General features: G+C 45.8%; 1 protein-coding gene across 1 annotated transcript in view; it reads right to left on the bottom strand.

The window, feature by feature from the left end:
• Positions 1 to 3,598: 3,598 nt before the first annotated feature.
• LOC102818989 (taste receptor type 2 member 60-like) overlaps positions 3,599 to 11,896 on the bottom strand; it is a 31,949-nt gene continuing 23,651 nt past the window's right edge. The window contains exons 2-4 of the mRNA XM_006861280.1: positions 5,958 to 6,027; positions 3,745 to 3,979; positions 3,599 to 3,698 (exon numbers count right to left, since the gene is read on the bottom strand). Coding sequence (XP_006861342.1) covers positions 3,599 to 3,698; positions 3,745 to 3,979; positions 5,958 to 6,027 — 405 coding nt within the window. The remainder of the gene's footprint in view (positions 3,699 to 3,744; positions 3,980 to 5,957; positions 6,028 to 11,896) is intronic.

The raw sequence follows: 11,896 nt of genomic DNA, 5'->3' as shown, positions 1-11,896 counted from the left end.
GTTTGATTGTTCCTGTAGCACTTTCCTGACTTCTTCCTTATTTACTCATCCCCTCTGTGGAGCATTTGGATGAACCTCAATATCATTTTCCTGAATTCCTTCTCAGGCAGTTTCAAAGCCTACCCTCCTTCCAATGGAAAGTCTAGGTCTGTCTCTAGCTAATTTGTTTCAGATACTCTATCTTGTTTCTGGACATGAGCTGAGACTTTTCGTTGCTTTGGGGGCATTTTCAATAATTAGATATATTTTTAATAATTAGAGGAATATATGTCAGTGTTTTAGTAAGCTTTCTGATTGCCTCCTGGTAGATGTGTTCAGGACATGGGCTTCCCTTTTCTTTCTTTTTTTTTTTTTTTTTCTCAACTCAGAGTAATTTTAGCAAATGTTGCCTATCTATTTGGTGTATGTTGTTGTGTTGTTGTTAAGTGCCGTCGAATCAGTTCCGACCCGTAGCTACCCTGTACAGGGTTTCCGAGGGTGTAAATCCTTACGAGAGTAGAAAGCCTCATCTTTCTCCTGTGGAGCGGCTGGTAGTTTCGAACCGCTGACCTTAAGGTTCACAGCCCGATTCGTAAGGATCTTTCCTGGATGGTGGAATTTTATAAGGTGTGACTGTAGTTTGGCTATATGACCACAATTGTCTCTACTTGAGCAATGTAAGGAGATAAAAAGCCCCCCCCCCAATGTAAAAGGGGAACCAAACCAAAACAAACACACACACAAAAAAAAACAAAAACAAAAATAGATTGGACACTAAAGTTTACGATCGATGTCAACGTCCCTTTTTCAGCTTCTTAGCTTCAAGGCCACCTGAAAAATTTCAAGATGTTACTGTTGCTCCTTATGACACAACTCAAGATTTCATTTTTGGCCTTTTTCCTTTTTTGTGGGTCTCTCTCACCTTTCCTGAAGCCCGTCCAGGTGTTTCTCCCAGTGAGGAACAGCCTAGGGCCGGCTCTGGTTTTAGGAGACCCTCCCATTTTAAGCAGTTCCTGTTGACTCCTTCTCCTTCTGTTGTTTTGGGCCCAGTGATTGTTGCTGAGCAGATCTATTCATAGCAACTCTGTACAGGGTTTCCTTGGAACAGCTTGTGGGTTTGAACTGCAGACCTTGTGGTTTGCAGTCCAGTGCTTATCCTATAGTGCTTATCTTATAGTAGAACCCTCCAGGGGCAGAGGGGTTCCCACTGGCTAAGACACCCCCTCTAGTCACCAAAGTAAGGGTACACAGAAAGAGAGAGACAAATGAACTAGGGAAACACCGTTCATGACTTTATCTCCAACGATCAGCCAGACCCCTATGATAGGAGTCCTCCCTGCTCTTGTATCAGCTCCATCACGGCCAAGAGGGCCACTCTGGGACCACCAGTAGCCACAGATCAGAAAACACCACCTTTCTTGCTTCTGCTACAAATCCCGAAGCAGTAAGCCTTCGATCCTTGTAAATATTCCTTTGTATGTAGTTCCTGGACCATCCTCTGAACCTTCATCCAGTATTCTGTGTTATTACTGACAAAGGCCTGCACGGTGCCTCTCCTTAACCTTCCATCAAGCCCCACCTCACGTGCTATATTTGAGGTCTGTATATACACACACTGAGGAACCCTGGTAGTGTATAGGACAGGCACTGGGCTGCGAACCACAGGCTCCTCAGAAGAAAGATGAGGCTTTCTGCTCCCATAAAGATATACAGCCTCAGAAATCCTGTACAGGTCTTTGTGAGTCAGAATTGAGTCATTGGCAGTGGGTTTTGAAGATATATACATACAGTAGACTCCTGGTGTGGTACTATAGGATCAGTATTGGTCTGAAAACCACAAGGTTAGCAGTTCAAACCCATCAGCTGCTTCTTGGAAACTCTATAAAGGGCCACTATGAGTTGGAACTGACTAGATAGCACTTAACAATATAATATATCATAAAATTATATATATATATATATATATATATAATCCACTGCTGTCTAGCCAATTCTGACTCAGAAAACTCTATAAGACAAAGTAGAAGTGCTCTTTAGGATTTCCAAAACTGTAAATCTTGATGGGAGTCCTGATGTGATCCTGTAGGATAATGCACTAGACTGCAAGGTCAGTCTGAACCTCAAGGTCGGCAGTTCAAACTCAGCAGCTGCTCCTAGGAAACCCTATACAGGGTCACTCTGAGTCAGAACCAACTCAATGGTACTTAACAACAATGAATCTTTTTGGGAGCAGACAGACTTATCTTTGTCCTGAGTAGAGCTGGTGGGTTTGAACTGTTGACCTTGCAGTTAGCAGCTCAACACTTAACCCACTGCACCACCAGTGCCACATTGGAAAAATAGTTGAAACTTGCACATTGATACCTTTATAGCAAAACCTTCTGAATCTGCTTCAGAGGCACACAAATCCAATTAAAATTTTCTCCAAATTTGCTTCTAAAAAATTTCCACTGTAATTGGAGCAAATCACTTTAAAGCAATATTAAAACATGAAATTTAATAGGGTAGTACTTTAAAAAAATTAGTTTCTAGATACAAATGAAGTGAAATTCTTGAGTGTTTTTCAGAATGAAAATTACATGTTTATTCAATGCAGATGTGACTTTGTGACATTTGCTTGGGGAAAGAAAAAAAAAAAAAAAAAGGCCCAGAGAGTGCTTCCCAGTGTGTCAGGAATCACAAACATGGAAAAGGTCTGGCTGACACTCTGACTTCAGAAAAAGAAAAATGCAAGACAGAAGAATGGAACCATGCAGGAGAAAGGAGAGGGGGCGGAGTTGTGATCAGAAATGGGAAGCAAACTCTCCAGATTCAGAAAGAAGCAACGTACCTCCACCCGGGGAAGGTGCCCTTCATGCCTCTCCCTTTCACATTATATTGCCCCCCAAGATCACTGCACCCCATCAGCACACACATTTTCTCAGAGGGGCTGGAACATTCAACCATGACCTTAGCAGCAGGACCCCAGATAACAGAAATGGAGAACAGAGAGCAACTCACAATCGTCTAGCTAACAGAGGGGAAAACAGAGTATCCCACATTCATCCAGATAACACAGGTGGGGAAAACAGAGAGTAACCCACAATAAGGCCTGGGCAGTACAGGTTCCCTGGGACTCTCAGCCCCATTTTAATGGCATCACTGGGAGAGGAAGCAGATCACAGAGGTTCAAGAAGAGTCTTGGTGATGCAATGTGTTAAGCACTTCGGCTGCTAACCGAAAGGTGAGCTGTTCTAACCCACCAGTGGTTCAGTGGGAGAGAGATGAGGCAGTCTGCATCTTCAGAGACTGCCAACCTGGGAAGCCTTGGGCAGGGCTACTGTGTCCTAGAGCCTCTAAGTGTCCGAATTGACTTGGCAGTAGGTTTAGATCCTTCTCAACCAGTAACACTTTCTGCCCAAGGTGACATTTCCATGGGCGGGCTGTGGTCCTGCAACCTGCACCAGCTTCTTGGGGTGGGGGGTCTAGCTAAGTACCCCATGACCTAGCTCCCCCAGAACACTCTGGGCGGCAGAAGTAGCTGCAGGCACACAGCTGGAAACTTGAGGTTGCCTAGGAGGAGGATGAAGGGGAGAAACAGATAGATAAACAGATAGATGAGAATCTGCTGCAGCCAGTACTAGTCGCTCTCAGAGGAGAAGTCCGCCGCATCAATGATGAGAGACATGAAGGGCAGTGCATACAGGACCAGGATGGAGATGAGGGAGTGGAGTGCGCTCCTGGGCACCTGGGCACGAGAGTCCTGCAGGCCCCGGAGCCAGTTACCGCATCCTGTGCTCAGGAGGGAAGTTGATGAGCTGAGTCCTAGAGGCCAGGAACAGCGTGGCCAGCTTCAGGGGCAGGAAATAATACATCTCCAGCCTATGGTTCCACTCCTGGTAGGTCTTGTTCCCCTCGAAGTGCCCAATCAAGAACCTCTGGTACACCATGTGGTTCCCCCAGAAGAACAAGAGGGTGACCACCGCAGACACAACTAGGGCACTCAGGCCGGCAGCCTCCCCTGCAGCCAGAGGATGCAGAGTGGCCGAAGCCGGTGATCTTGGCGCAGAAAAGCATGCCAAGCCAGGTGCCCAGACAGAAGGTGGCTGTACTGAGGATGTCCCAGTGTAGGCTGAAGTGTTGGCGCACAGGCCGCTCGAGTACTGCACCAGGTGCAGTGTGTCGTAGACGTTGTTTGTTGGCCAGGCCCACCCACTGCAGGCAGAACTGCGAGGAACCCAGGCTGAGATGCACCAGTTGCCACTTGCCACTCAGTACCAACACTATGAAGCCATTTGTGGCGATGCCCGGTAGGCACAACAACATGACTAGCAGCCTGAAGAAAGCCAAGAGCCCCGGCTGCATCCCACGGCCACCCTGAGACCCAGCCTTTCTGGGTCTGTATGGGGAGAAGGCTAGGCTGAGCACCAGAGTTCTGCATCAACCAGGCTCCAGGGAAGGAGCGCGCTCAGACAAGGAGGAAGGCAGCAGCCAGGCCCAGTCAGGATGCACATGTCCCCAGACTGGGTAACCATGGCTTGCCCCAGGTCCCTGACTTGCCTCCCCATTTTGCCTGCCTACTGCTGCCACAGTTGGAATTGTCGGGGTATCTGTGACTTATTCTTCTCTGGAATTCCTATTCCCTGGGAACAGCCTCTCCCCTACAGACCATTCTCAAGGCTGCAGACCTAGAGGCAGCAAGTTCATACACCAGAAAAACAAAAAACCCAATGTCCTTAGGGTTTCAGAGACTGATTTCTCAGAAGTAAGTCTCCAGGCCTTATTTCTGAGAAGACTCTGGGTGGGCTGGAACCTCCAACCTTTCAGTCAGCAGCAAAGCACTGCACTGTCTGCATCACCCAAAGACTCATAAACTAAATAGCAAAGCTAGAAGCTGGAGAAGGCGGCTCTGGTAAACACGGCTTTCTATATGTCCAACTCAACTTCGTGCAGCCATACCTTCCGGATCTAAGACTTGGGCCTCTTATCTTTCCGTTCACATCTCTTCTTAAATCTTCCGTGGTCACTGAGACATGAATGATTCTAAAACTTAAATAATTTTCAGCCTCGGTGAAAATCCATCTTCTGCAGTTACAAGGCAACAGAGTTCCCACGGCCACCTGCAACTCTTTGCCAAATAGTCTAGAGGGTCTACCCTAGAGGGCGTCTGCCAAAACGAGTCTCCATACCAACTGTGGGAGTGAAGACCCCTCCCCTCCATCATGATCTGTTGGCCAGAAGGAAGTCAGGCCCCAAAGGAAGTTCCACAAAGGCTGAATGGAAGAGGAGGGAGCCCTGGAAATGCTGAGAGGTGACGGGAAAGGCACCGTGCCGGAATGAGAGCACAAGAATGCAGAGAACATGTGTGGGTGAGAAAGGAAGTGTGTGCTTGCAAGTGTGTGCGTAAAAGAGTCACTTATGGAGCACACTGTGTGTGTGTGGAATGGAGAGAAGAAACATGTGTGAGTGTGTGAATGACAGTCTCTTTGTCTCACACACACACTCTACACACAATGGGTAAAGCTCAAGAAGACAGGGGCCAACACTGAGGTTCCAGCTGCTCCACTTGGGTCTCTGAGTGTGGGAGAAATGGTGTGTGTGAGAGAGACAAAGAGTGTGTACAGTGTAGTGACATGGTGTGCAAAAGAAGCAGTGTGTAAGAGAGACAGAGTGTGTGAGAGAAAGATAGTGGGGGGGGTAGATTACGTGTGTGTTCAGAGAGCGTGAGTGAAAAAGTATGTATATGTAAGAGGAATTGTGTGTAAGAGAGAGTGTGAGTATGTGTGTGTGTGTGTGTGTGGAGCCCATGGGGGGAGATGGGGCCAGTATGGAGCTGTTTACTGAGACAAAAGAGACAGAGGAGAGTCACATGTGGGAAGTCACTAATTCAGCTTTGGTTGTGTTGAGCTAGACAAGCCTGTTGGGCCTCTGGGTTGAGACATGATGCAGACTTTTGAAATGAAGTCTGGGCCTCAGTGAAGAGGTAGGGCTGGAGTTACCGGCAGAGTCATCTACAGTGACGTGGTGTTCAAAGCCGTTAAACTGGATGAGATCATCCTGGAAGAGGCCCTAGATGGGGCCACACAGGGGCTGGAGTCAAGCCTGCACCTCCATCTTTAGGCCCGGGGACTTGGCTGAGCTCAGGCGTGGGGGTGGACAGGGTCCGCAGGGGTGGTCAGGCTGGAATGAGAACCATGCTGCAGAGATTCCAGTGCTTTGGGTGACTCATCTGCACCAGGGCCTGCCGCTGTGCTCCCTGGGAGACACCTGGAGGTGGGTACAGTAATGTGCTCTGGGGTGAGGGCCAAAGGGAAAGGCTGTCCTGGAAGATGACACTTGGATTTCCCGGAACCCTTGGTGGAGACCCAAGTTGAGCAGATGGAGTCTCAGTGTTGGCCTCTGTCCTGTGCTTTACCCATTGTTTGCAGAGCATGTGTGTGAGAGAGAGACTGTGTGAGAGACAGACAGAGACTGTGAAAGACAGAAACTGAGAGAGAGAGAGATAATTGTGTAAGACACAAAAAGTGAGACCGTGTGTATGAGTATGCTGGAGAAAGAGGGTGTGTGTATGTCAGAGTGTGTGTAAGAGTGTGTACATGCAAGACAATGTGTGAAATGCTGTATGTGACAGAAGGAATGTAAGAGTGTGTGTGCACTTGGGTGAGTATGTGAGTTTGTGTAAGAAAGAGTGTGTGTACAAGTGTGTGAGAGAGCACATGTGTGAAAGAGATTGTGTGAGAGAGAAAGAGAGTAAGTGGAGGTGAGACAGTGTATTGTGAGAGCTGCAGAATTTGTATGTGAAAGACAGAGTGTGTGTGTGAGAAAGAGACAACATGTGTGTAAGAGAGGTAGTGTGTATGTTGGGTTGAGAGAGTATGTGTGTGAGAAAGTGTGTGCATGTAAGAGAACATATGTGTACGAGCATTGTGAGGTGTGTATATGTTACAAGAAGACACTGTTATGACTGTGTGTGTATCTCTGTAAGACACATGATTGTGTGCAAGAATGTGTGTGAGACTATGTGTGAGAGGTTGAGTGTGTGAGTGTGAGAGAGACGTGTGTGTGCATGACACGGTGTGACAGAGAGACTGGGAGTGTGTTTGAGTGTGTATGTCAGAAAGATTAGTGGGGGAGAGTACATATGTGTGTGAATGTGTGAGAATGGGAAAGAGTGTGTATGTGAGTTGTGTATGTGTGTGAAAGAAAGACCATTTGTGTGTGTGAGTCATTGAGACTTACGATACAAAATAGAATGCTCAAAATAATTGTGTCCAAAGTGGCAGAGAGTCAAAAATATTATGGACAAATATAGGGCCCGGGACAGTCTTGGCTAATATAACACTTACCTCTGGTGGTTAAAAATAATAAAGTTAATACACAAGAGAGCATGCACCTTGGAACATAAGTAATTCAGAATAGCGTTGACTGAGAGCCCTGGGTAGGCCTGGCCGGCGATGGCCTCCTGAAAGATGTCTTGTTTTGGATCTCCAAGGTTGGCATCATGTCATGGACTCCAGTCTCGTGTCAACGGAAACCAAGAAGTTTGTGTGCCTGGCTTTATTGCAATATTGAAACCCATAATATTTTCAAGATGTATCTTCACATTGTCCTTTCAAAGGAGAATGGTTGTGTCTCATCACCCCATCCCCTTGTCATAGGTATTCAAGAAGTATCTGTTGAATGGATGAGCATGGTGGCATTCCTTCTTTAAATGATCCCTATTTGTCACCACTTGACAGATTGCATTACTGGCATATTTAGACGCAGATGCTCTCAACATGTGGCTGTTTGAGGAGGCTGAGTTGGCAAGGCTTTCTACAAATGCTGCGATAACTGAAGCAGAGACTCTGGCATCCGGCTCAGGAATGCCAAGAAGGAGCTCATGGACACTTTCATCTTAGTGCTCCCCCGCTCCCAGAACCATACATGATTGGAATGTCTGCATGGTATGTCTTGCACCCAGAGATGTTTTCGGTCTTGTTTGCTGAATTCCTGAAAGTCTGGTGTCTCTATTAAAGATTCATGATGATTTTCTCCAAAATAACAGATTCCTAAAAACTCAGCCACAACAATAGATTATTGTTGTTGTTGTTGTTAAGTGCTGGCAAGTCGATTCCGACCCATGACGACCCTGTATAGGGTTTCCAAAGAGTAGCTTGTGAACTTGAACCATTGACCTTGCAGTTCAAATGACTTTGCAGTCTGACGTGTTAGCCCGCAGCACCACACCAGGACTCCAACAATAGATTGTTGTTGTTGTTGTTGTTAAGTGTTGTCGAGTCGGTTCCGACCCATAGCAGCCCTGTACAGGGTTTCTGAGGCTGTAAATCTTTACAGGAGCAGAAAGCCTCATCTTTGTCCTACGGAGCAGCTGGTAGTTTCAAACTGCTGACCATAAGGTTCGTGCCCGATTCGTAACCACTACGTTACCAGAGCTCCTAACAATAAATTAGAAATCATAAAATTTCCTAAACATAGATCAGTTGTTGTTTGGTGCTGTTGAGTCGATTCTGACCCATAGTGAACTTAAACCCAGCAGAAACCCTGCCCGGCCCTGCCCCATCCACACAATCTTTGTGAAGCTTGAGTCCATTGCTGCTGCCACTGTGCCAATCCATCTCATTGGGGTCTTCCTCTTTTTCACTGACCCTCCATTACCAAGCACAATGTCCTTCTCTAAGGACTGATCCCTCCTAATAATGATGTCCAAAGTATGAGAGATGAAATCTCACCATCCTACCTTTGAAAGAGCATTCTAGTTGTACTTATTCCAGCACAGATTGGTTTGTTCTTCTGGCAGCCCATGGAACTTTCAATATTCTCCTCCAACACCATAACTCAAATGCATCAATTCTTCTACGATTTCCCTTATTCACTGTCCAACTTTCGCATGCATATGAGCCTATTGAAAATATCAGGGCTTGCGTCAGGCGCACATTAGTCCTCAAACTGACATCTTTGCTCTTCAAAACTTTAAAGAGGTATTGGGCAGCAGATTTACCTAATGCTATACATCTAATTAATACATAACGGTAGCTCTGGTAGCATAGTGGTTACGAATCGGGCTGTGAACCTTAAGGTCAGCAGTTCGGAACTACCAGCTGCTCCGTGGGAGAAAGATGAGGCTTTCTGCTCCTGTAAAGATTTACAGCCTCGGAAACCCTGTACAGGATCGCTGTGGGTCGGAACCAACTCGACGGCACTTAACAACAACATACATCATATGCACCTCAGAAACCCTATACAGGATCACTATGGGTCAGAACCAACTCAACAGCACTACACAACAACAACATACATCATTTATGGAGTCCTAGTGTGGCACTAGGGGTTAATGCACCAGACTGCACAGCCATTTGAACTGGAAGGTCGGCAGTTCAAGTTCACCAGCTGCACCTTGGAAACCCTATACAGGGTCGCTATGGGTCAGAACTGACTCAACGGCACTTAACAACAACAACATATATCATTTGGTTTCTTGACTGCTGTTTCCATGAATGTTGATACTTGATCCAAGCAAAATGCAGTCTTAGACAACTTCAACCTTTTCTCCATTTATCATGATGTTGCTGAAAGAAAAGAGGACTTAAAATATTGAAGAAAGTCAAAGAACACAGCCTTCAGTATAGGTTCCACCTCAATGTAAAGACAACAAAAATCCTCATCATGACATAGATCAATTAAAACACAATATTCTTTACTTAAATAATTGTGAGCCATTAGTTTAGCTTGAGAACGGCCACTCCTCAGTACCCCCCTCCCTGCTTCCTTATAGATCTTTCAATTACTGTTCAGAAAAGTTTGGATCTAAATTATTTCCTGTTCTAAGCTTTTGGTGCAGCTATTTCTCTTCTCCGTGTGAAACTTTGCAGCTGTAAGGATCATAGTCTTCTTGCAGCTGGTCTCCCCTTGATTGATTGGGGCCCATGTCACAGGGCTTCCATGAGAAGGAGTTGTAAGTAGACCAGGAAGCTACCAACATCAAAAAGGGAAGTCTTCTTCCTTTATTTTAAAGCCCTTGGGTGGTGAAAACAGTTAACATTCATGTGCTCAGCTGCTAACTGAAAGGCTGAATGTTCAAATCCACAGAGTTACCTTGGAAGAAAGACCTGGTGATGTACTTTCTAAAAGTCAGCCACTGACCAACAGGAAAAATATAAAACTATATCAGCAGTCTGACTGATTACTACAAGAACAAGCAAGTTGCTTGCCCAGGAGACATCAAGGCAAGTGGTCGGGTCCCCTCAGGGCAAACTTCCTTCCAAGACTAAGGAGTGGCTGGTGGGTTTGAGCCACACCCATTTTTCTATTGGATAAATCATGTATCTTAAATAGATTACGCAACCTCCTCTTTAAAAGTGGTTGTTACATTTACTGGGAGGAAATAAAATCCTCAGAATAAAAAACAGGTACCCCCAGGGGCCCTACCACCAGGCTTGAGTTTCCACTGCTGTTGTCCAGGACAGCTATTATTTATAGTTAAAAGATGTTTCTGTCAGTCAGCTCAGCTCACTAAAGCTCAGGATGCTCTCAGCGCCCTGCTCCCCCCTCCCACTACCACCCCTGCTAAAGCCTAGTTTCAGAAGCTTTTATCTGTGAGCAAGCCACTCATCCAAACCATCAGAACTCAAACCTGAGGGGAAGCCAGCCCAGGAGCAGCCCCAGAATCACAGCTGTCCCCCCTCTCCCACCTCACAGGTCCCACCTCACCCAAAGGCTTCATCTCTCCTCACCACCCACCCCTTTTAGGCAGTCAACATCTAAATTGCCTGTCCCTTTCAACCCTGAGTACTGAGGGGATAGGTTTGGTCCTTGATATGATAGGTTAGCTCCTTCCCTCAGTTGGTATTTTAAGCTATTACACCCATAAGTATAGGTCAAGTTCATCAAATTGTAGCAATTTACACTTGCTTCCTTTATCAAAATTGTTTATTTTCCTCTAATCAAGTTCTGATAATCCAGCCATTGAAGCAAGCTCAAACGGGTACCATCTGCAAGTTTCAGCGTTCTTGTGTATCTCCCCTCACTTCATAGCAACTGGATGCTTCATTCTCAGCTCTAGCCCTCTGTAGCTAGGTTATTGTAGCAGGCTAATTTTTAAGTTGATAATTTTGTATGGGAATGATGTAAATATCCAAATGGGCCTTGGAAGAAAAATTTCTCCACCCCTGCTTTAAAAAGATGAAAAAACTATCCTGGTGTGGCACTGTAGGATAAGTGCTCGACCACAAGATCGATTTGAACTGCAAGGTCGGCAGTTCAAACTCACCAGCCTCTCATCAGAAACCCTATACAAGGTCGCTATGAGTCGGAAAGTGTTTGACAGCTCTTAACAACAACAACAACAACTTTATCTGGAAAGAAAAGAGACCCTGGATAAGCAAAGCATTGTTAAAGAAAAGAACAAAGTAGGAGGCCTCTCAATACCCAATCTCAAAACCTATTACACCGTGGTCAAAACAACCTGGTACGAGTACAGTTGAAGATATATAGGCCAATGTAATACAGTTGAGAACTCAGGAGTAAATCCATCCAGCTGATCTTTGACAAAGAACCAAAACACATTAAATGGGGAAGAGAGAGTCTCTGGAACAAATGGTGTGGGCAAAACTGGAAATCCATTTGCAGAAAAAGAAACTAGACCCATACATCACAACAGGTACAAGAATGGAGATTAAACCCCTCCACACACAGAGTAGACAGGGATGGGCAACTTGGACATTGGCTACCCAAAATGGCGGGTGAGGGTCTACAAAGGCAAGAAGTGACTGGCTTACAAGCTTTCAAGAGGAAACCTAGATCCAGAAGGCCTGGAGGAAGGTAGAATCTCCAGTGAGTAGTATCCAATCTGTCTGGATGGGGCTGATGAAAAGAGACGCAGATAGGTCTCTTTTGACATAATAGTGAATCATTGTTATCAGGACTGATTGTGAGGGTT

The sequence above is a fragment of the Chrysochloris asiatica genome, unplaced genomic scaffold (genome assembly GCF_000296735.1).
Source record: "Chrysochloris asiatica unplaced genomic scaffold, ChrAsi1.0 scaffold00041, whole genome shotgun sequence".
Taxonomy (NCBI): domain Eukaryota; kingdom Metazoa; phylum Chordata; class Mammalia; order Afrosoricida; family Chrysochloridae; genus Chrysochloris; species Chrysochloris asiatica.
The sequence above is the reverse complement of the archived record's forward strand: the minus strand, read 5'-3'. Positions and strand labels throughout refer to the sequence as shown.